Genomic DNA, 26,562 nt, shown 5'->3' on the forward strand with positions numbered 1-26,562 from the left:
GAAGATGTGTGCAGTAGTTAGCTGATGTCTTTATTAACCACTGTGCATTTTCTTATGTTGTTATCATATTTGTACAAAGCAAACAAATGTTTTAATATACATGTTATTCGGTATACGAATGACACCATTGTTACAAATTATAATAAACTTTGTGTTGTACATAAACGCATTTAAATTATAATAACTTGTATGTATAAAGAAATAATTGAATGTTTTGAAATACTATTTGTAAATTTTTGAAAATTGTCTGCTTAATAATTTATAGTACCATCCTTTACCCTCCTTTCAAAAACTATTGTACATTTTGTGGTCATTGCACATATTTTTATATAATAATACCAAAAACAGGAGTGCGATAAGGGAAATATTTTCATTTAATAGGAGTTCAATTAGTATAATATATAAAAATAGCGCTGTCAATCCTAAAAAGGAACAGTTATCAGTTAATAATAAAGATATATTTACAATTAATCATTTCTTTTCTACATAATTTACAATTGCCAACTCCTAATGGCAGTGTTAACAACGCATAATAGTTCATCATTTAATGTTAATTCCAATTATTTGTTGGATCAAAAAATCACATCGATATTAAATTAGATCGTTCGCCAATTATAATTGGTAACTGTACATATTTAACACAATTCTTATAACACCATTATTATTATGTATATTTCTTAATTACAATTATTAATAAACACTTTATAACAGAATCGAGCGGACGATTAAATAGGATGGATACATACAAAGTTCATCATTTAGAGACATATATTTAGAAGAGACAATTTTCATTTTCGTTTTTTGAGATATTTTGTTTACGATTTCTGTAAGTTGTTCCAAAATTATCAGACCGACACGTTCTACAAGAAGTCTTGAATAAAGATTTGAATGAAAATGTAATAAATAAAATATTAATTGACTTTACCCAAACAAGAACACAACATAAATAGGAATTTTAAAGACTTCATTGATAATTATTAAATTTCGATCGCATATATCATATAGAAATATAATCTAATTTGGAATAAACACAATAATAATTAAAATAGTTAATATGAAAATATAATGGGTACAATACTTGAATGGAACCTTTATATTATGTCCATACGCATATTATAGAAATTGTAGAGTTTAAGTCTACATAGGTAACATTCATATATTTCATTTAATTTGCTATCTGGGTGTCTATTCTGAGGTATGTGGTTTACTAAAAATGTAAAGGTGTAAGACTTAATACAGTTACAAAGAGGTAGACATTTATATGCGAGTTAAATAAAGTTAATCCATTAAAAAGTTAATAATAATATAAAGTATCTTTTCAATTGATCAATCAATTAAAAGAACCAGACGATTTGAAAATTTGGGAACATGTCAATATATGATTTGTATTTATATCGAAGATTTCAAAAATTTTACCATGGACATAAATCTTTACTCACACGATAAGTACATGCAAGCTTTCGAAAAAATATATATATATTTATATATATATATATATATATATTTATATATATATATATATCTTTCACGGTAGTAATACTCGCAGCTACTCCTCCTGATTTGATTCAACACTCGATTCTTAATCTAATGTGGCATCGAGTTTTTTTTTTTACATACATCAACAAATTATTTAAATCTATACTTAATATCTTATATCGAAGTCGGTGGAAAAGTGAAAGTAGTAAAATAGCATTTTTCCCAGGTACTTCTTTGATAGAGGATATAAACAGTAGGAGTTGCAAAGGGTGGTACTACCAGCCTACCAGTACGAGCAAAGATTTCTGTTCCTGTTGTCACACTTGAGCCTCGAATCTAGCACGTGTAATTACCGATGGCTTAGATACCACAGGCGTCGAAAAGACAACCTTCACAGCACTGAAAAGTTTCTGACTATTGACTAAACAATAATAATCTATTAGTGAAAAATTACTACGTTCGATCACTATCTTAACATTCAGTAAATATTTCTATTTAACAACTGCGATAAGACAATATTGATCTTATGTACTTAATATTAATCGCTAGATAATGTAGGACCACATAAACCTTGCTCCAATGATTCTTTTATTTCTTAAACAGAATCTTTATTACGATACAATATACAATAATAAAATATCGCAATCTGTGGTTATTTTTTTCCGCCACCTATTTGAAAAATAATAAAAAGAAATACATGAATAAAAGTCTAAATTAGTGAAGACATTAAGTAGCTAATGATTTTTTTCTCAATAAGCAACAGAAATATATTTATTTCATTAAACTATACACAAAAATATTATAATTACATATTTAACATGATTCACTTTACAACATAATTGGAATGTGTTAACTAGTATTTACAATATAATAGCCCTGCCGTGTGCAAGTGTGACAAAATGCAGATTTTTTTATAGGAAGTTCTAAGGATGCCCAGGTGGCCGTGCGACATATATATATGTATATATGTTATATATAAGTATATCACATGAAATTTTACTGTCATTCAAGTATGCCCATTGAATCCCTTGCAGAAGCACGATTGACTGGAGAGTCGACAATTTTTTTCGTTTATTACCATTAGGATTATCTTTTTGTTAAAATGAGAGCAAGGCTTCAGTGGTATGTGCTTAAAAATAATCGCATCTAGTATTAGAAAAATAGCTTTACTTATTTAGACAAAAATTGCCTGCCCTTTAACCAATATTTTGTTAACCACCCTTTGTACTGTTTTCAAGGCATCTTGCTTACTGTTTCCCTGCGCTTGTACCCACCAACAGGGGTAATAATTCTTCATGGATACATCTCTAAAACTTCAACATCAAATATAGAAAATATATGTCATTATGTTTATATATTTAGATACATTTTATAATACATATATTATGTATATATGTAAATTATGTACGTCTATACTTGATTCGTTTGCATAGGTATTTTTTGAACCAGAGCTCCTTAACTTGGTCCAACACCTAAGCATTTAGTATATTAGCTCTTAATAGGTACTTGAGGTCCACATTGACAATAAGGAGCTCTATCTTGATTTTTGAGATATAGCAATAGACTAATTCATGGCAAAAGTGCCAAATGAATTTATCGTTTCATTTTCTTTTAGCATGAAGCATTTCCATGAGAAGAGTTTGAGTTGGTGCTCCACCGCTACAATGTTTTTGATAAAGATGATCTTCTCCCCTGCTCGCTACCACGTGGATTCCTGGTAATACTGCTAGCAGCTTGTTAAATTTATCCTATTATATAAAATTTAATTTATATATGTGTTAAAATGTATAAAATTTTACGAAAAATTTAAAAAAAAAAAAGAATACTAATGAATGAGGTCAACATACCGGTATAGAAGGATAACACGTCAATGTATAATCCAAAAGAGCTTGTTGAACTTGTTCGTGACCTTCTTGTACATGTTTCTTGTTAACTAATCCACGAACTTCTGTATATTTAAAAAATAATGTATCAATCAACTTTATATATCAATAATAATTTGATACATAAATATATTGATATATAGAGATTTAAAGGTAAGGAAAATTGAAAAAAAAAAAGCATACCATGATTGAGCAGCATCAAGAATTTCATGCATATATAGTCCGAAAGATCGAATTTGAGTTCCTGAAGTTTGGATGATAAATCATTGAAAAGATCTGCCAAAGAAGGAACCCCGAGTAGGCCGAGACAAAGGAGATCAAACTTTTGACCATTATGAAGCGTAGTCTCATCAGGTAGATTATTGTGTAACCTTTGATGAAGATGATCGAGCACCAACATATCTGACCAGGAGTGCTGTAGCAATTTCATTTGGTCATCAACCTGTTCAAAAAAATATTATAAATTATAAAAACATATAGAACATATATATTATATTAAAATGGAAGAATTTTACTATTTTTCAAATAAATTCAATTATTATCAAAGAGATTTTCATTTATAGCATGGAAACATTTTGAAAACAAATTAATAAAATTAATAAATTAAAAAAAAAATTACAAATTTGAATGTTAAAAATAACAATGAAAAAAGCATAATTAATTATGAAAAAAAAATCATTTTAATTTGTATAAGATACAATTTAATAAAAAATAAAATATTGATATATTGCTCCATATTGTTTGTAAACTATAAAAGCAAAAAGTATGGATGAAATTATGATAATACTTTTTATAAAATTTATAAGTAAAAATATAATAAAAACTATATAATCAGTTAAATAAATAATTTATAATTAACATGGGCCTGCTTTAGGATAACCGCCATAACCCAGAAACGTATCTTGCTATGACCTAGATATGAGGCGATGCTTGAAATCATTCAGTGATTGTGCAATGCTGTTGGTTACCTCACATCCCCGTTCATACCACCAACAAGCCAGCGCGGAGTTATTTATCGGTAAGAACTAACTTCTCTTGAAAAATATTTTCATCGATGGTTAAAATCAATTTTGATAGGCTATATAATATACATGTTTAATATATATGGCACTAATTTATGTATGGCACTAAAATCAGTTGATCTAAAAATAGTCGATACACAAAAAAATAATCGATATTTAATTCGATAACCAAATACATAGTTGACAAGTACCATAAAATTCAATGCATAATCAAAAAATAAATGATATGTATACAGATCAAAAGATTGCATCGCTAATCCTGCCATAAGTTTTGTTATAATAAATAAAATTATATGAATATGTAATAAATGTAAAAAAAAAAAATAAGAAACATTATAATCTATGATATAATATGATATAATATGATATAATTAATTTATAATTTATAAATATATAATATGCAAGAAAAAAATTCAAGAATTTAATTTTGATATAAATTTACAAATATTACTTACAAGATTACCGATCAATGATCATAGCGACACGCATGATTTCTAAAGATTTAAATTATTGGTTTCGTCAAAATATGATTTTTTTCAATTCATTTTTTCATAATTCTATATATCAATTTAACCTTTTAAGAATCTAATATATTACGTTTTTATATTACGTTTTATAAACAAATTTCTTTGTTATTTTTAATAATTTCCATATTCATACAGAATAATTATTACTACATAGTTTTCATTTATAATCTTTTCTATAACAAATTTGAAGAGGACAAAGTTTGTTGTTTAAAGTTTACGACAACATTAAATATAATATATATATTTTCTTCTATATATAAAATGATTTTTATGACGTTTAAATAAATTCAGATCTATATTATACGATACAATATCATATATATATATACACACGATAAATGTAATATATTTAAAAAAATATTGACACAAACCTTGAGATCCTTGAAGAATACAGAATTCCTTGCCCAGTCCACCTGAGAGAACAAATTTTGATCGAGCACTTTGCACATTAATTCGAACAAGTCCACTTCACACTGATTGTACGTTTGATTTTGTAATAATCCAAAAAGCGATGCCTGCCACTCGCGATCGTCGACTGTTTGCACAAAGTCTCTTATCATCGGACTAGTTTTCAACGTGGCGGTAGAGGGTGCGGAACCAGTGGCTCCATGAGATTGTGTGGACTGTTCGCCGAAGTTGAAGGCCTTCGGACTCGGGGTGGTGGAATTGGCAGCCCAGAGTTTACTATCCAGGCCAGGGTTGAGATTGTGCAGGTGATTACCAGCAGAAATGTTTGGCTGGGAAGACGGTGCGATCAGTTGATGCTGACCAGCTCCGCTACCAGCTTGTGTCGTGACCAAACCAGCGGCCACGGCTGCGGGGGATGGACTCGAATCTGGAGAAGAGGTTAGACTCGAGACCTGAGGTATTTGTATTTCCTGTTTAATATGCAGGAAAGGCGTTACGGCGGAGGGATAGTTCGATGGGTCACCGAGGCTGCCGCGTATCGTTTGCAGTGCCAGCTGCCGTTGTCTCATCATTTGTAGCTTCCGCGCTCGGTCTCTCTTGTACATAGGTCCAAATTTATTCCTACCGCCTCTCATCCGATCCGCTCGTACGGCTATAACAAAAGTAAACGTACAAAAACGTATTGAAACAACATGCTCGTCCCTCATCTCGAGTCGCAAGTTTATCTGAAAGACGAATCTTTGAATTATTCGAATTTTTTAGCTAACTAACCAAATAGAATGAGGCTCGTTCACTTTCCATTCTTATTCATTATTCATATTTCTTTAACTCTTAATTTTTATTTACTTTCTTTTTTCTTTTTTCATCGCTTCAATAATTGATTTTTAATTTGAATATTTCAATTAATGTTATTATATATTTAGAAAGATGCTTAATTATCCGAGAATGATAATTGTAAAACATGATATAATTTAGTGATAAAACGAAGTCACCGCCAGAGTTCAAATTTCAAAGGTAATGCCATTCAAGCAAAATGGAAATGAGATCTAATCTTAGCCAAATGGGACAAAGCGTGAACGACTTGTAACTGTCATTGCATTACGTCTTTCAAACAAGTCTACTTACTGTTTCATGCAAATGAGTCTTTACTTGCAAAACATGGATCTCCACCTACGAAACTCGCAGGTGTTATTTGGCATATTGAACGTGCATCATTATTAAAAGCGAATGTTACGACTTGTCAATATAAATTATTTTTTGGTCTTAATTATTTTTAACAGATAATTTGTTAATATTCTTCTTTCAGATATTACTTTATCGGTATATCGATTTAATAAAATGATTTCAAAATTATATAAATAATATATTAATACGCGATCAAAATTTTGAAACATTTTAATACAAAGTTGATTCTTTCAATATAGATTGATACAATATAGATTAGATATTTATAATCGAAACTAGGTATATATTATTAATGCATCTTCGATCGATTAAGATCGAGTTAAAATTACATATTGTAAACGATAGATTTCTAGATATGTGATTCCGGGACTCGGAAATTGTCTAACAGAGCAATTCTTGATATAGATCTCCTTTGTCAGGCGAAGAATTAAAATGTGCATAATTGAAAGGCATAGCATAATCGATCAATCGGTTTGAACCGATAAACGAATTTAATGAAATGGCGAATAGACGAGATAAAGAAAAAAAGAAAGAAGAAAAAATGAAAACGAAAAAATAATATTAAAATAATTAAAAGAAATAAAATATCATTTTAAAGTTGATATAGATAAAATTCAATTCTTTCTCCTCTTTGAACTTTTATAGAGCAAATTAAAAAAGCAAATTAAGAATTTAAAAATATAAAAGATAAAAAAGATAAAAATAAAGGGAAAAAATGGAAAACAATGAGAATAATACTAAAGAAGTAAAATCTCGCGCCATAAAAGGAGAGCCCGCGCTCGTTCATCCATGTGCATCGCAATGGAGAGTTAGTCGTGTCGCGGTGTGGCAACGTTTCTTCGAGAAGAGGTCGTGTGCCCGATGACGAATATCCATGATCCTCAGGGTCACGGGTGCAATCGAGGAAAGATTTCGAACAGTTTTAACGATTTATAGGGCGGATACACGGATAAATCGGCAGCGTTGCCTATTTTCGTACGAAATGTTTGCTATCCCATCGTCGCATGAAACACCGGCGTTCACGACAAGCGAGCGAGCAAGCAACAAGCGCGGTGCGCGCTCGTTGAAAGTGAAAGGAGGTTGAATCGCTTGCCCGTCCACTTCTGCTTCTGAGCCAGCCTGCCTAGGGAGGAGGGCTACCCCTCTGCTCCCTTTCGACACACATACACATAGACGCGACTTATGTCGAATACCGTCGTCCGACATCCCGCCACCTCCTAACTTATACTTATTCCCTTCCCTCCAACCTGCCTCTCTGCTCCTGCCTCCTCCTAACACTACGCCATCCGTCGATCCACATTACCGCCTCCGCTACTCTGTGTACGCTTACGCCTCTTCTCTTTTTCTTTTCTTTCTTTTTTTTCGTTTTTCTTCTTCGTACTCATCGATTCTTTTTTCCAACAACTTTTCGCTACTCCATACTGCGTTTCTTTTTTCTCTTTTCGCACTCTTATGCCTTTCTTTTTCGATTTCCTGTCTTTTCCCAATATATATTCCCGTTCCTGATCTTTCCTCCATGCTTGTCGCTTTTGTGAATGCATAATGCGACTATCTAATGCACCATCTACGATCACAATGCAATGATATCGTACAATAAACATTTTGTTTTATATTTTTTATGATTTATTCATTTCTTCGTTTGATGCGTTAGTTACATGCGTTTATTCCGTTTTGAGCAATTATTCTCGACTGTTTATCGAAAAAAATAGCAAACATCTATGAGCTGAAATTCATTTATGCACGCTTCGTAAATTTCATATCGAATCGTCGTTTTCCGAACTTTTATGTTATTAATTTTAACGAATATTATCTTTATTATGTAAAGCGATCGTCATCAAAAATTATGCGATATGTTCGCGCTTGTGCGCATGACTCTTCATTTTTTTTTATCCGGTGACACTTTCTTTTCTTTCTTTTTGCAATTTACATAATGATCGATTCAACGAGAATTCAGACAATAGCCGAGAGAGTAAGCCAATATCGAAAGTTGCTAAACTTGACTTTCAGGTTATTGCTTTCGGCCACTTGTTCTCGATTGCTCGCTTAATGCTACGCAATGTCGCCATCGGGTATCTTGCAGATTTATTTGACATGTGTTAAGCTTACTTCGACATATCTTTTTTTGATCCTTCACATTAGTTTCACCTTATTCCTTTAATTATCTTTTCTTTTTCTATTTATTTTTACTTTATATGGAAAATCATTTGTACATTTTAGATCGAATTATGATCTTACACGATCGTGTTTCTTTGCATTCTTTTCCATGACTTGTATCACAGATCTAAGAAGAAACGTTCAAAGATAGACATAGATCAGGGCAAAACTTGATTTTCCGTTCAGCGAGATTTTTTTTTTTCTTATTGACATCTTACTTTTACATCTTTTCATGAATATTCTTTTCATAATATTATTAAACATAATAAATGTTTTGCGTTATCACGCGTATATTTTTTCATTTAATTCATCTTTAAGATACATCGAGAGTTTGTAAATCATGTCACATATATGTAATATGTAATACGTATATATACGTAATATGATACAAATATCTTTAATGAAATGATATCTGTATCTCAATTAATAATTGGTGATGGATTCAGCTTAAAAAAAAATCTCTTTTTTTAATTTCTTATGATTAATCATATTACAATGTGGCATCATGGAATTTCATAGACATTATATAGCAAATATTAATTTCTATATTAAAATAACAAACCTTTAATATACTTTCAATTGGAAATATATCGTTCTCTAAACGATTTGAATAATATATTATGAATTTTTCATATTTTTGTTAAATCGAAGCGTGAACCTATATAAAAATCGGAGTATATATAATCGAGCGGGTGGCAATATCTCGTATTCAGGATATAATACATTAGCGTATCGATATATATATAGCCATCATATAGACATGTTTTGTATGAAAATCGCAAAAAATGATCAAAGTAAAGAAATACTGCCTCTGTCGTCAAATATCAACAAGTAACAATCGAAAATTCATAAGTGCAAGAAAATTCTATCATTATGGAATTAAGCTTCGAATCGATTTTCAATTTTATTATTGAGGAGACTAGATTTTCATAGGATCAGAATTTTATTGAACAAGAATAATAACGGGACGATGATAAAATTTTTTCAAAATTTGAGATTTTTCGTAATTTTATCTCTTTTCTATTAAAATTTCACGAAAAGATTATCGCGATTGTAACACGAATAAATAATTGATTCGATTTATGAGAGAAAATTTCTATAAAACTCTTCTCTTTCCGATTGCGCAGATATTTGGCAAGATGAGCATCACACTCTTACCAAATTGGCATATAAATGTGTTAAATACATCCAACAATTTTCCATCGAATAATTAGAGAAACTGTTCCAATAATTCCAATAGTTCCAATAATTCCAAAATATAGTTTCCCCATAGAGAAACTATACGCGCTACATAATTCTCGTGAATTTATAGATTATGCAATCATCGAAGAACGCATCGTCTACCGGAAATGTTTCATATTTGTGCAATTAATCACCTGATCTTTTCTTCTGACTGAAGTGGAAAAAACAAAACATTTTTAAACAGAGCTTGAAAACTCTTTATTTTTGAAAATTGAAAAACTTTCGTTTTTGAAATAAATAAGGAATTAAGAAGAATCAAATCGTTTTACACGTTCAATTCTAATTTTTACATCAATTCTATCGATTCTAATCGAATTGTTAAAATTGACAATGAAAAAGCACATCGAAAGGTTCACTAAATGTCTTTTTTAATGCAATTATAAATAATGAATAAGGAAACTTGGAAGATAAAATTATCGATCTTCTATTTTATATATCTATTCTTTTATATTATATTATATTATAATTAATATACAAAATAAATATCATATTCTCAATTATTTTTTTTGGTAAATTTGTATATATTTAAATGAATTAATAATAAGTAATTTATATCTATTAAGATTTTATTATATCTATTAAGTAAGATTTTATTATATTACTTATTATAGTAAGGTTTATAGGAAAGTAAACTGTTCAAATTTATTTATAAATTTTTCAATCGTAATTTTATCACATTCTATTCGATATCTTGCATTAATCTCAAGCGTTGTTGATATTACGATTAGGTTAAAATCTAAATATAATCTAAATATAGGAAAAATTTTCTTTATCGATTATTTTAAAAAATATTTATTATGAATCAATAATTTTTAAATATATGTCTAAAAAATAATGATAATAGAATCATTTGAAATTTCAATTCTTCATGATAATTATTCAAAATTAAAAATTCTTCATAATTCTTCATAATCAATAATTTTAATCAAAATCATCATATAATTATGATATAATATAATTGAAATAATTTGAAACAGTTATACCTTTTCAAAGCTCTGCTTTTAGAGAAACGAATTGATAAAGAAAAGAAAAATATTAAACTTGATAATAACATGACATAGTAACTTTTTATTTTTTCTTTTTCTTTTTTTTTTTTTTTTTTTTTTTTTGTTAAATCATTAACCACTTATCGACGTATTTTACATGTGTCAAATATCATGACATGTCTATTGATAACTAAAAGAATCGAAATTCGAGTCATGAAGAATACATAAAAAATGCACAACAAATTTGGATTTTATTTTGAATATTCAAAATGGAAAATCATACTTCATATAAAAATAAAACAAAACAGAAAGGTTTTGATTTTATTAGATCGTCAATCATTTCAAATAAACTAACATGTATTTGTTGTCAACAAGATAAATATAATTACATGTTTTTCCGCTTACTAATATGATATCAGTAGGTGACACGTATCTATGATAAAAAGTTTCAACTATGCTTAGCGGGTTGACCTTTTCTCTTGCTCAAACAATTGCGAGCAATTATAGTAGTATAGTACAAGTGGTACTACTAGTTTATAACGAAGATTTTTCTGTAATAAAAATACATACTCATATTTGAAATTGATATTTTCATTGGTTGTTTCGTATCTCCTGCTATGTTACAAAGTAATCATACTAAACGTACAATTGAGATTTATGTATAATAAGACGCGTACAAATTATTGAAAGAATGTAACCTATATCCGGTTTGTAAAATTATGATGATAACAGTACACGTATTATATTATACCAAAAAGAAAAGAAAATTCACCAAGTAGATTTGATCCACGGGTCTAATGACGTCAAACCTCCCTTCCTTCCCCATAGAAATTAATATGCGATCACGTGATCACCGTCGCCCAATCGCACAAGACAAGTTTCCCCCGTGACGCAGCAGACGAGACCATTAGGGAAGTCATTCGCGCATTGCAAAATAATGCAAAATAAAAAAATTAAAAAAATGAATAAAATCGTTAGCTAAAAAATTTTTATATAATACTAAAGTTTTAATTGAATAAAGAATATGATCTTCCAATTAATCGGAAAAAGAAAAAATAAGGAAATAATAACTCGAAATGATTATCTATAATATATATATATATATATGCGTTCTATTTTATCAAGTGATGATATTAATTCATTTTCACATTAAACTTTAAAAATATTTTGTACCATGATAATTACAATAATATTTAATAATTGTTTCATAGATTTTGAAAAATTAGCTTTTAATATTAAATTATTCATAATATTTAATTGAATTAATCTTCTCTGTAGAAATGGATTAATATTCATAATTGCTTCTATTATCAATAATTGTTCTGTTTTATAACTTAAGCTTTTCAGGAATTCGAATATCATTAATATTGCGGCAATGACATAAATCATACGCTGTAATCGATAAATATATGTATATATATATATGTAAGAAATACAAAATAATGAATTCGGGCGTGTGTTGGAGAAAGAAAAAAGAAAAATAAGACGAGAAAGAAATAGAAATAGGTTCGGGGAAAAGATGAAGCTCCACTCAACCAAAGATTACACAATCCCCGCCTCAACCTAACCTTTCTCCCCACCTCTGTTATGCGCGCGCGTGAACAACGAAGGTAGGAGTCGAATACGCGAGTAAGGCAGGTAAAGCAAACAAGCAAGGCAGACAGGCAGGCAAGCAGGCAAGCAGGCAGGCAGGCAGGCAGCCGACCAGGTATACCTTCTTGCAACATAATATAATAATTATGAAATTCGTGAGTTTCTAAACAGAGGCGCATGCCACGATTTCCGTTGTCCCGCTTGATTTTCCAAACCCTCCATACAATGTATATTTTCTTTCACCAGATCTTTAAAATGTTAGGAGAGACCTTACCATTCCATCAATACTTTTCGCAATATTTTTGGTAGATTTTTGACTTTACTATCAACAATGACTGCTCTCACTTTTACAGCAGGGTACAATCTGTTCAAGAACAGGACCTACTCGAAAGTTTAAAATACCCTATTGGGCCATTAAACACGAACCTGATCCACGTGGCGGACAGATGCAAAAGATACGGCGGCGCCGGTTTTTGAATAGTCGTAAAAGGAATATTCTCGTTATTTTCAATGCTATCTATGCTTTCAATATATAAAATTCAACATATAAAATTCTCGATATATTACTATAATTGTTTTTATTATAAAATATTTCTACATTTTTTTTTCATTTTTCATTTTTTCCGATTAATAAATTGCTTTTTCTTATGTTCCAAATACACAACCATCATTTATTCCTTATATGGATAAAAAATGATTAATCTCTTATATAATAACTTATAAAATAAGTTTCATAGACGGAAATATATTTATTCTATCGGAAAATTGTTTTTTTAAGAAATCGCATATAATAGAAATGAATTCAAAATATTATAAATTTTATTTTATAAATTAAATTTATCGAGAAAATAAAGTTTCGTCAAAATAGGAAAGTATCGCTCCAGCTCATGCTCAATAATCATCACCTATCTCAATTGCAAAATTGTAAAAGAATTATGAGTGAATCTTATAGGATTAACCGTACGATTTTAGAGAATACTAAAATAGTAACAAGCCGAATCTTTCTTCCGAACAATCGAATAGTTAAGAAATTTACGTTACGTAAATTAACTGGAAATTTGATATTAAATTCGACAATAATGAATTGGTTTCAAGAGGCAATTGAATCAGCATTTTTTTTTTTTTTTCATATTAAGTAACATCCATATTAAGTAATATTTAATAAGTGGCACGAAGTGGTGAGTCTTTTTTCATGGCTAATGAATATATATATATATATATATATATATATATACAAATACAGACTTCGTGTGTCATAACAGTTGAAATCGTTGGAACTTTCAACATTGAAAGCGACTACAAATTTTTTTCGACTCTAATTTCAACTGTCTTAGCTAGTGAAAATATATTTCGACCATCTAATAGAAATTTGTTCTGGACGTTGAAAGGCTTTCACTTGATTATATCGCGTGGACGTGGAACGTCCATCTCAAATTTCTAGATACCACTTGCGAAATAATATTAATTTGGTTTTAGTCACACGCGAATGTACGCGTGCACATTGCCGTTCTTCCAAATGACAAGTCTATCTTTGTTCAAAAAGAAAACTTACTAACATCAGTAGTATATACGAAACTTTTTATCGAGAATGACGTTAATAAGAAAAAGAAAGATGCGTAAAAAAGCTAATATTTTAAAAAACATATTGAAGAGGAATTTTTTTATATCAGTTACACCAGATGCCTAAGATTAGCGTATATATAAAATATATAAAAGATTCTATCATTTCCTTAACATGGCCATCCAAAGAACATAATTACATTTAATTCTTATATAAAAAAATAATCTAGAAAAAAAGAATTTTTTATTTATTAAATAAGAATTTGTATAAATAAAAAAATTGATTATTATTAATCAATATTGAATTAATATTATTGTAAAATTATATTAGATCTAAAAAATTCAAAAGAAATAATTGAAAAAAATTATAATTATTACATCGTACGTGGAAATAGTTAATTACAAATTTAAAATTGGATCGAAAATGAAATAAGAAATAAAATATTATATTTCGTGGAATGAGCAATATGAACCTTGAAAAAAGAGCACCATTATTCTGGAGCTCATTAAAAACATATTTAATAAAAAAAGAGGGAAAATCAGTTGCATAAGTTATTACGTTTTTTCATTACAGTTATATTTCGTTAAACGGTATCAGTCATTTGACTGATTATTCAGTCATGTAATCGTAAAACTGCATTTTCGAAGAATCATAAATTTTCAATAATTCTTATAAATTCTTATGTCGGATTACAAAATAAGTTTTTAATTTTAATAAGAAATTAAAATTTTCTCCTATTTTACTTTTCTATTACTCGTATTTAGTGTTATTAAAATTGAACAGACGAAGAACGAATGAATTTCGTCATCGTTTTTTTTTTTTTCGATGAAATCAAAAATGCGAAAGTAAAAATGTAAAAATGAGTAAAAATGTGATAGTATATGATAGTATTTAAAGAACCGAACGAAGCAGTCAAATTATTCGCAGCTGTGAAATTCTAACTGTAGTGTCAATATTTGATTGTGTCTGAACACATATGGCGATACGTTCGAAAGTAAAATTAAAAATTCAACAAACGTTTTAGAGATTGTCGATAGTCTGTTTAAAAATAGTATATAGTGACTACAATTTTGTTTCGAAAGATAAAATAAACTTAATCGTTATTAAAAATTAGAATAATAAGAATCAAATATCGAGAAACTTTTTATTTATCCGAAAGTTTATAAATCTCTTTTTTTGTTGTAATATTTGTTAATTTTCTTAATCACCAAAAAAAAATTCGAAGAGTTTAAAAATATATAAATTGAAAAAATATATAAATATATAAACGTGTTTGCAATTTTTATACAACAAAACCATCAAAGATTTATCGTATGATGGATACATTCTTTGATGACTTCATAATTTCATTAGAAAGGAACAGTTTTCAATTCAACTTTTTAAAGCCGGATAATGTTTGAATCACATTATGTTTGAATGAATCTTGTTCTCGTATTCATGGATTAATAGCAAATAGCAAGTTTGTTGCAGAATTGTAACAAGTTTTATCATATGATTATCATAAACATATTAATCGGTGCTTTTATTTAAATATCAACGCTCTAATTTTTCAGTATAACGTACTTTTTTTTTTTTTTTAAGTATCGAAAGTATGAAACGAAAGATATATGTCCGAATATAAATTCACAAGTTATATATATTTCATTTATTAAAAAGAAATATAAAGTGTAAATAAATGGTAAGAAATATTATAATGTTATAATGATAGTGTAACAGTGATTACAATCGAGAAATTTTTATTATCGATTGTATGTATATATGTATATAACTGTTACAACTATTACAAATCGACAAAAAAAATTGTTAAGTACATACACTGTTGACTGTTAATGATTGATATACATATATTGATATATGTATATTGATACCAAATAAGAAAATATAATGTGTCAAATTACCTATATATATACTTTTAACAAAGTGAAGATTGACTGGAACAGCAAAAAAAAATCAAACGATCTGTTCCGCCTAATTGATATAATATTTATATTCTGAACGGGCATTTTTACATTTCTGAATAGCGTGCAAGTAAGAAAGTGTTTCCTTTCGTAAACATTCGCAAGCACTTTGGAAACTTTCCGCGTTAAGCAATTCTCATTGCCGTTTGTAGGAACGCCGTAGAAAACAGCGTGCAAAGGCGGCAATTGCAACAGCCTGTTTCGAGATTCGCTTAATTGCTGGGCCTTGAGGGCCTAGACCTAGTTATTCGTATTGCATTAAACGCTTCATTTGAATCATCTTAATTTAACCATTATCAAAGTGTTAAAAAAGATTTTATGAAATTAGAAATTCCGAAAACAGCGATTATAGTTTTCCTAACTATACATGTAGCTGCAAAATTTATATATTTAATTCACGTATGGATAATGGACCAAAAGCTGATTGTAAAGAGGCAGCTTGAAGAGACGATACATTAGTTTAAAAAACTGACGATAACTATATTTTACTAAAATTATATTTTTATAGAAATCTTTTTATTATGCATATATGAGTGTTAATACGATTTTACTTAATCGGTTGTTCAATATGAATTTAATCGTATGATATTATTGAAATTTAGCAATGAAACATGAGTCATATGAATAATATTTATGTAAAAATGAAAAAAATAAAAGAAGTGCCTGCCAAAATTAAAATATTGAAGCGACAAAAGAATTTATAAAGAAAGATAACAATATTGTTTGAATATTTTACATATGTATGATATGATTTAAGTTCAACGTTAAGAGTAATGCGAAAAAACACAAACATAAACTTATTTTACCGAGGTTTACCGAAAGAAACCGTACGATACCGAAAATGCAAACCTCACGCTTTCGCGCCTAAATTATTTTTGATATTTCGCAAAATTTATAAAAAGATATTGAATAAGAGATAATATATAGATTAATAATAATGCGGTAATATTCATCAATAATAGTGTGAAAGAATATACATCAAGAATATTTTCAATGAAGCAATAAAAGCAATTACATTAATGGAAAATATTATGAAAATAATAATTCAAATTTATAATAATAAATATATTTAAAAATTAAAAATATTTCTAAAAAATTACTATGTAACATTTGGCATTGAAAATATTAAAAAGATAAATAATATTTCTTTTATTAAGATTTCAATTTGTCATTCGTATTAACGCAAGTATGTATATATATATATATATATATACTTTTGATTCCAAAACCTATTACATGTGCAAACGCAATAACACACATGTCCCACGATTATGTTGCATAATTGAACATCGAAATCTATTTGGTCGCATATACATTTCCAATCTTTCCTTTCTTTTCAATTCTTCTGCATAAAAATCGCGATGATACCCGCATGCAACGCTTTCACATCCAAAAAAATGAGCACTCATATTGTTGATCAAATAAAACTGGTTTGCGTAACAATATGAAATTTTTGTATCGTTATTTGTTTTACGGATCATTCCACGTTATTTAATTTGTAATTTTTGCAAAAAAATTTTTTTAAAGTAGAAAAAAGAAAAAAGAAAAAGGAGAAGAAAGAAAAAGATTTTATCGATCCGTTGCCAGCTATCGAAAAATTATATGTGCGCATACGTTCTTTTGCAAAGCATAACGAAAAGGCGTAAGAAAAGATAGATAGCCGCGCTAGAATGACGTCACAATTGAACAAAAACTCACCCTCAAGCTTCATGCCGACTTCGAGGCACTTCTGAAAACGGCAGTAGGGACACCGCTTTCTTTGCGTTTTGTCAATGTGACAGGACCTCTCGGCGACGCACGTGTAGACCTTTTTGTTTTGGACGGTGCGTTTGAAGAAACCTTTGCAGGATTCACAAGTGAGTAGCCCGTAATGGTATCCGGAAACTTTGTCGCCGCAGACCGGACAGAGTTCTTCTATGATGATGTCCTTGGTATCGGGGAATTCGGACGGACACGGTATCGAGCCGGTCACGACACCAACCCCGACCTGACCCAATCCGGGATGACAGAGGGTACCAGTTGGTAATGAGTAGGTGGTAGTTGGTATCGCGACATTTCCGCTTACCGTAGCGGATCCGCCGCCACTTGCACCGCTGGCCGCACCACTACCGCTACCGCTACCACCAGCAGAGGCATTCCCTGCGGTGGGCCCACTACCGCCAGCGGCACCCGCACCACCGCCGCCACCCGTTCCTCCTCCACCACCGGTACCGGCACCACCGCCACCGGTATAATTGCTGCCGCTACTCTCGAGGGCTGTCGATGTGCCGCAACCACCACCTCCAGCACCGTTTGCCGCGCCATTGCTGCCTCCACTGCCACCAGTGCCGCTTCCGGCTCCTGTTGGCGAGAACAGACACGTGTACACCTTCTTGTTGCCGCAAGATCCGATCTCGAGTGCCGATGATGCGCCGCCGCCACAGCTACCGGTTCCACCGTTGTTACCGTTGTTACCATTTCCACCACCGCCACCTCCGCCACCACCACCGCCGCTGCCCCCACCTCCCCCACCTCCCGTTGGCGAAAATAGGCATGTATATACTTTTTTACTGCTACACGGTGAATTATTCCGTTTGAAAAAACCTTTACAGGATTCACATGTAAGCAGACCATACTGATAACCAGACATTTTGTCCCCGCACATGGGACACCGTTCTTCAAGGGCGGTGGAGTCGAAAAACGCGGCGTCGAAATTCGAAATACCCTGCGAATGCGCCTGATTATGTACCGGCAACTGTTGCTGTTGTTGCGGTTGTTGTTGTGACTGTGATTGATGACACATCGTTGTAGGAGGACTTTGAGCGCAATTCCCATACGGTGAAGAACCGTATTGTGGTTGTTGTTGTTGTTGCGCTTGTTGCTGTTGCTGACCAGCACTGGCCGCACCTTGGGGACTACCCTGAGGGCTTAAATGGAACGGCGACATATTCAGGGATATCAGACCCGAATGCTGCTCCATCTCCAATAACATATCACCCTTGCGCAAATACTGCACGGAGGAACGTGCTTGTGGCGTATTGGCTCATATATGAATTGATTGTAAATTCTTCTAATCTTAACCACTGTGGTAAATGATAAATGTTTTCCGTTTCTTTTCTTTTTTTATATTTGCCAATGGCGTGTAATGTGACAGAACAACGACGGTTAATAGATTATTCTTTTTAATTTTGAAGCAGTAATGGTATACGACGTGCAATATCGTGATACTTGCGTATATTATAGTATCACAGGTTGCGTACGTTGTCGATAAGGATGAGAATATGACGACAACCACAACGATGACGACGACGACGACGACGACAATGACGATAACGACGAGGACGACGACGACGACGGCGTCGACGACGACGACGACGACGACGACGACGACGACGACGACGACGACGACGACGACGACGACGACGACGACGACGACGACGACGACGACGGCGGCGGCGGCGGCGGCGGCGGCGGCGACGACGACGGCGACGACGACGATAACGAAAACGATGTAATCAAAAGCATAAGCGTAAAAAGAATATACACTGTATTCTCTTGGCACATACAATATCGATCACTAGTCACGTTTTTCTACGACACGCGTTTATGAAGAAAGCCATCGCGCACCACCGCAAAAAATAAATCCTGTTTCAACCGTGTTACTACGTCCGAACCATCGTAATATGATAAAAGGTGGATTTCGTATGTTGCGTAAAAAAAGAAAATTGTCAACTGTCACTGAGGCATTTGTATTATTTTCGAAACAAAAAACCACTATAACGTTTCTCTTTATTATCTGTTTCTGGTTGTGATCACTGATAAATCCAGCTTAATGTGAAACGAAACAAGGATAAGCACACACGAGGTTCGTACTGGTATTGAAGCCACGAGGTGTAGAATCGTTTTGACTAGGATCACAGTGCGAAGAAAACAATAGGATCGTTGTTCTATCGAGCACGCGAATCACCGGTAGCGTTATCGCGTGATCACACATGCGCGGACGCGAATCAAAGTTTGATCACGATGTTTAACACAAAATAACTGAATATGAGTGAACACGCACACACTGCAATCCAAGAGTATTCGTAATGTATCCGTTAAAAAAAACAAGAATGCATCAAATCTAGTAAAGAAACACAGAGAGTGAGAATAGAAAAGAGAAAGAATCTTTCATTTCCCGGACTATGCGACTTGACAACTCAGCTATCTGCGTACGACTAGTTGTCTTCTCGTCTCGTTGCTTTTCTGAAGGGCCTATCCCCTCTTCTCTACCGCCCTACTGTCGACACATGGAAATAGGTAGAATCAGAAGACTATCTTGTGAAACACGGCATACGTCACATATATCACAGTAACAAAAACGGCGATTACGGGTATTATATTCGAAAAACATGTATAATTTATTTTTATTAATTTATTCCCTCCTTTTGCCCAATAAAATAGAATATACGTTATTGTATTGTTGATGTTTTTGACGATAAAAATAACACACACGTTATCGCGAACACAGCATGCGCTTTGCGCGAGGCGGCAGTACTGGATGCACACACAATCGAAATGACTACGGTACAACACGATACACGGTGACGTTCGGTGCGGTTCGGTGCGGCGCGGATTCGCCCCAGTATAGAGAGATACGCGCTTCACCGTGACACCGTCGGGAATAAAATAAAATTGGCAGAACTGGGAGAATGGCGAGAGGTGCGCACACTACTGCCGTCAGGCTCCCTTGGTGTTTCGGTGGCTACAGAGGAGAGGAGAGAAAGAGCGCGCGCGTGTCCCTTTACCGACGGCCACGGGTCGAATGTGAGAACACGAGAGTGAGAGAGATGTACGGCGTATGTATAACCAACACAGTACACAGCATAAGTGAAAGTGATTCAGCAGCGCATGCCACCGCGCGCGGCCAGGTGCCCGACGGAGAGTAGTGGAGGTGCCTCTGAGTGTTCGATTGCTGGTGGGGGATAGGCAATAACGCGGTGGTCGGGAGGAGAGGGACGAACGAGAGAGGAACAGGAGGATGGGGGAGGTATTGCCGTGGTCGAAGGGATTGACGGGGGAGGGGAGGAGGTTGTGAAGCCTATGGCGGGGATGACCTACTTACGGAACCAGGTCTATGTCGGCAGGAGAAGTATTGTCCCTGTACACTCCCGCGTCGGTCTGCCGTCCGTTATTGCCGCCGCGTTTTGTCGACCGTATTTATCGTTAAGGCTACCGGCAAATACTACTCTACGCACGTGTACTATAAATCCGCACGAGTTCCTATCACGAATCGATATAATAATACGTTACTATCGATTTTGTTCGTAGACAAAAACGAAATACCTTGCGATATATTTCGAAAACAATGATCGAAAAATTTGTTTAACAATCAAGCAAGGAAATGATTAAATGCACGTGATTATTAACAAATTATTGGGAAACAATTTATTATATATCAATAAGAAAATAAGAATATCGCAGAAATCATTTATTTCATAATGTTTTTGTATACGTATTAGATATTATGTAAAGATCGAACGGATGCCATGAGCCCGCGAACAACTCTTGCTTTCAAAAAGCACGAAAGGAACAACACACAGAGCTATAGTAAGCGGGCACAGGGCAAGCGCACAGGCCACTACAGGCCGTGGCTGGGTCAACAGTAACGCCGTTGGCACTCCCCGACAGTGCCAGTGCTTTTCTGTGTGTACGTCGCAGTAGATGTACGACGCGAAGCAGTGGGGAGACCCACTGACCCAGTTCGCTGAGAACATGACGCAGCCGCGACTCACTCCCTCTTATTATATCTGTCTCTGTCTGTCTGCCTGTCTGTCTGTCTCTCTCTTTCTCTTTTGCCTTCTCGCACCCTGAACTAACTTACTTCGCGTATCCCACCCTATCTTCTGTCTCTCTTACAGACCCTGTCCTTACATCTTTATATACCCGTCACCCTAAACGTATGCGCGTTTCTTTTTCTTTTTTCTTTTCTTCCTTCCTTCTTTTTAAGATTTCTTATTCTTTCTCTAATTCTATCTCACTCTTTTCCGTTTTTACTCTTGATCTATCGTTTTTTTTTTTTTGATCATGCTTAATAAATATAATTTTTTCTCTATCTTACAAATGTTAATCATACGCATTTCTTTCTCTAACGTTATTTCCATCCGAATACCTATTTCAATATATCTGCTTATATACATATTTCAAACGTAATTGTCGCGCTCTTTTTCGTCCAAGTAATCGTACGCGCCTGCCTATAATAACGTATACATTTATGTACGAGTGTCAGTATCCATATGCAATCGTATAGCACACGCATGTATATGCGCACGCGCGTAGTTACACGCGATGTATCATCGATGGATGCACATAGCGCAAGTATTGCGAACGTATTGTCGTCATCGTTGTGTCGTTGCATCGTTGTATCGAGTGCACCGAGTTTAGAAGTTAGGTGCATTGTGTATGAGGCGTATTTTAATGTTTTCTCAAATTCGGCCTGATTGTTTTGAATTAAAATTCATGGCCATATAATTTATTGTGATCAAATCATAATCGAAATTTTTTTACGAATTTATTATATAGTAATTTTCAATTATATATACTAATATATATATAACATTTAGATAGAAACAGAAATATGATCGATTTTCGATTCGAGCACAATATTAGATATATCATTGAACCTTACGTAACAGCTTAAAAATAAACCATATTCACATTCGTATGCTTAATTATATGATACACTAAAAGCAAATAAGAAGCATGTATATTCAAATTGCGACCAAATTAACGAATTACATACATATTGCATGTAAAAAAGTCATAGTATAAGAAAGATGAAAGTAAAAATATAGCAAAAGATAGCAAGAAATGGTGTTTGAAGCTAAATGTTAATTACAAAGCTTTGCAGGAAAATTTATTCTGTTAATCACTCATTGGAAAAGTGATGGTACGAAAATTATCGGAAATGATGCCTGCTGAATTTCTTTTCCATTCTTTGATTTTTTCTTAATTTTTTATGCAACTAAGTAAATTAAATTTATTAACGATGGCTGTTTGAATAAAAATATTATATTTATATATACTAAAGTAATAATAATAACAAATTAACAAATATAATAACAAAAAAGATAAAAAACCTATTTGACGGAATTTTTTTTATAAAAGAAATAATATTGTATATCAAATGTTGTGCGGCATCGAAACACAGATGAACACTGATTTTTTCGCTTTGTTCTTTCAAATGCAAATCGGAAATAATTGTAGATTGTGACGTGGACATCGTACAACATATGCGATTTTATTTCTATCCGCGCATTGAAGAAAGAATAAAGAGATCGAGTCTCTCTGTGTTTCATTATGTCATATTAAATCATGATCATTATTGTATGATGATAAAAATCTAATAGAAAGGGGAAAAAAAGAGAAAAAGGACCTACAGATAAGAAGAGAAAGTGAGAGAAAAGATCGAAAAGGGCCGCAGTCGCGCTTCGGTCTAAAGGGCGGAAGAACCGACGAAAGAAAGTGAAAGCTATGACCCAGAAACTCGGGAAACGTAAATGGCGCGTACCTATACGTTTCAGAATTATAAATCATTATACAAAGGTTCTATTTAATTTCGATATATAACTCATCAATTATTTTCTTTCATTTTATTAATTACATTAGACGGCATAATTCCGTCAATGAATAACATCGAAATAAGCATGACAGCAATGCATATTTTATATATAAAATATATACATATAATATTAACACATTATTTTTAATATATGTAATATGTATGTATCCTATTATTTCAAAATTATTTTATAAATTATAAATTATATATTAATTTTATATTATATATATATAAAATAATTTAATTCCATTGAATTACAAATGTGTTTACTAATTAATGATAAAATTAATCTTTCTATGATAGATCAAATAGCATTAGATTAGAAATATTAATAAGAATACTCATTTATTTCCCTGTCGAGAAAAAAAAAGAAAAGGTATATACACTATCTTTTAATATACGATTACTATTTTAGTATTAGTTACGCAGGTTATGGTATCTATAACTTCTAATATTTGTCACAAAGAATAGCTTGGTGTGATCTCTCTCTCTCTTCATTCACTCACTCACTTATTCGCTTGCCACTCACTCTTTCTTTTTGCTCTCTCTTATTCTGAGCAACGTGTCTCGGTGTGTGAAGTGTGCCAAGGACTGTCCCACTCCGCAATCCCATTTTCGAAACTAAAAGTAAAATCTAACTCATTGTACTATGTTACACATATGTATGTATATATATATATATATATATATATATATTTGATATTATTAAAAATGATACGAACATTATAATAAAGATACCGAAGTGATTTTAAATCATTTTATTAGATAACGATATTTTTGATATTCTTCGATTACAGCTCCGTTATATTTATTTTTTATTTCGCGAAAATGATCGAAACATTGTCTTTTCTTACCTTATCGAAGATTTTCTTTCGGTTGACAAAGATTTATAAATTGTAATTCTTTCTCTATCTTGTTTCATCAAGAAACAAAAAAAGAATCGAAGAAAGGAAGAACGAAAGGGAATAAGAAAAGACTAAAAAAAAATGGAGGGAAGAGAGAGAGAGAGAGAGAGAGAGAGAGAGAGAGAGAGAGAGAGAGAGAGAGAGACATATTGCTTCATCTACGAAACACGAACTGGTGTTTTGCAGGCCAGTTCGCACGTCCTTGACACACTTACCCACATGGAATATCACGAGGCCACGTGTGACTGTGTACACCAATGTACATGCGCACGTACATATGACATAAGTGCATATATTAGATTCTGTATTAGTATTTTTCTTGTATGAGCATATTGTATATGTATTGTGTCGCATTACATGGTCACATACAAATATATTTATTCGAGCACATATGTACATCACAGCAACGAAAATGTGAAATTGTGAATGCATACGGGAACGTGTAGATCCATCATGTTTTACAACAAAGTGAATATATACCTACATGTAAATCAATTTTTGTATGCAAGTAATACATAAGAATGTATCTTCTTACGTGGTATGTAAGCATCTATGTACAATTATGTATAATAAATATATAGTATAGTTTAGACGATCTTTTCGATATTTGTCGTCTTCCCCCTTTTTATTACATTTATCTACAACTACAGAATATATGATGGAATTCGAAATAAATATCGAACTGTAAATTATTGGCGAACAATCCGAATAAAAAAAAAAAAACAAAGAAATTCGGCACGGTTTCAATGGCATAGAAAAATACATCGTTCGAACAAGAACATCGAAATGAGTTTCCGTCAGATCATTGTATTTTTGTCTTTATTGTATTTTTTCTTTCGAAAAGCAAATAACGATAGAAAAAAAAAAAAAAAATCAAAAAATATTAGAAAAGTTTAGAAAAATATTTTAGAGATATTTAATTCTTTCTGTTTCCTTTTTTTTTTAATTCACCATGTTAGGTTCATTTTAAAATTCTAATGAAAAAAGAGATAGCACAATTACGCCTTTCTAAACAGAAAATTGCAGACTTTTTGACAACTTGGTCCTAAATCTTTTCTCAAATTAGTTTGTATCCCTTGAAGAGTTGTACTCTCGCTTTCTCGCCAGATCATAAATTAAAACAGAATGTAAATATTTGGAAATACTGGTGAGAATTATTGCGTGCAATTCACAACAGAATTTCCAGTGACCCAGTGCCCCGATGACAATCGGACCGGCGCAAGAGATGTTTGCAGTTTCTCTTTTACTGGCAGAAACACGAGAATTGTCACGTAGGTATATACTTTTGGTGGCGCCTGTAAAAGTTTGTCCTTCGAATCTGTATTTTAAGAAAAATGGACAATTACAGCCTTAAAATTTTTATTCTCTGGCGTTTTCAAAAATTCAATCAAGCTCGTTCATGAAAAACGCTTATTATAAAAAAAAAAGACTTCCGCTTGTTCTTGAAATTCGTTTGTTTGATTTGTTATTATCTTAAATAAGCTGAAAGGTCGAAGAACCAGCAGAAAATTCCAAAAAATAAATACCAATGTTCATATTTTGGACGAAATAAAAATTTAGATGGAAATCGAAAATATAATAATAATTATAATAATAATATATATATAATATATAATTATAATAATAATATAATAATAATTTTAACGATTTATTTCATTGCATATACATTGTATATATATTTTTGACAACGCATTCTTCCATTTCAATTTTATTTCTTCTTTTATAGTATATTATAATATTTTATCAAATTTGATAAGTAAATATCTATTCGATTGTTACTTTTAAAATGGTTCCGTCGAGTTATCGCGAAAACGGTTTGCGAATGACGACAATAGATTAAAATTATTATTACTTTATTATTGTCGTTACGCTAAATATACTAATAATAAATAACTATTTTCTAATTATTCGAATAAATTTCCGTACGCTCGTTTCATAGTTTTTCATCATTTAATAAATTTAAATCTATCCTATATTTTTATCACTGCAATAACTATTCTATATTTTTATTCGTATTAACGTTTAATTTTAACGTTTAAATTTAAATTAAATACGAGATTTTTTTTTGTTCTCCATTTCGAAT

The 26,562-nt window shown here is 31.9% G+C and overlaps 2 protein-coding genes across 2 annotated transcripts in view; both read right to left on the reverse strand.

Annotated features, from left to right (window-relative positions):
* Positions 1–5: 5 nt before the first annotated feature.
* On the reverse strand, positions 6–18,966 carry LOC122716498 (nuclear hormone receptor FTZ-F1-like). The gene is made up of 5 exons (XM_043939632.1): positions 17,694–18,966; positions 5,280–5,968; positions 3,543–3,801; positions 3,324–3,424; positions 6–3,224 (listed from the first exon to the last, which is right to left on the reverse strand). Exons 1-5 carry the CDS (start codon positions 18,964–18,966, stop codon positions 3,078–3,080), a joined length of 2,469 nt encoding a protein of 822 aa, XP_043795567.1. The 3' UTR covers positions 6–3,077.
* The window catches only part of LOC122716500 (cell wall integrity and stress response component 1-like), a 47,711-nt gene continuing 40,081 nt past the window's right edge, over positions 18,933–26,562 (reverse strand). Inside the window, exon 3 of the mRNA XM_043939636.1 lies at positions 18,933–19,057. Within this exon, the coding sequence (XP_043795571.1) occupies positions 18,933–19,057 (125 nt within the window). The remainder of the gene's footprint in view (positions 19,058–26,562) is intronic.

This window comes from Apis laboriosa, unplaced genomic scaffold (genome assembly GCF_014066325.1).
Source record: "Apis laboriosa isolate Shangri-la unplaced genomic scaffold, ASM1406632v1 scaffold46_cov150, whole genome shotgun sequence".
Taxonomy (NCBI): Eukaryota; Metazoa; Arthropoda; class Insecta; order Hymenoptera; family Apidae; genus Apis; species Apis laboriosa.

Excerpts from the sequence above, each read along its gene's own strand:
- LOC122716498 (XM_043939632.1), bottom strand. The coding sequence starts at position 18,966 with ATGTTATTGGAGATGGAGCAGCATTCGGGTCTGATATCCCTGAATATG. Across the intron at positions 3,802-5,279 it reads TATTCTTCAAGGATCTCAAG|GTTGATGACCAAATGAAATT; the intron begins GTTTGTGTCAAT and ends TTTTTTGAACAG. Across the intron at positions 3,225-3,323 it reads CGTGTTATCCTTCTATACCG|GATAAATTTAACAAGCTGCT; the intron begins GTATGTTGACCT and ends TTTATATAATAG.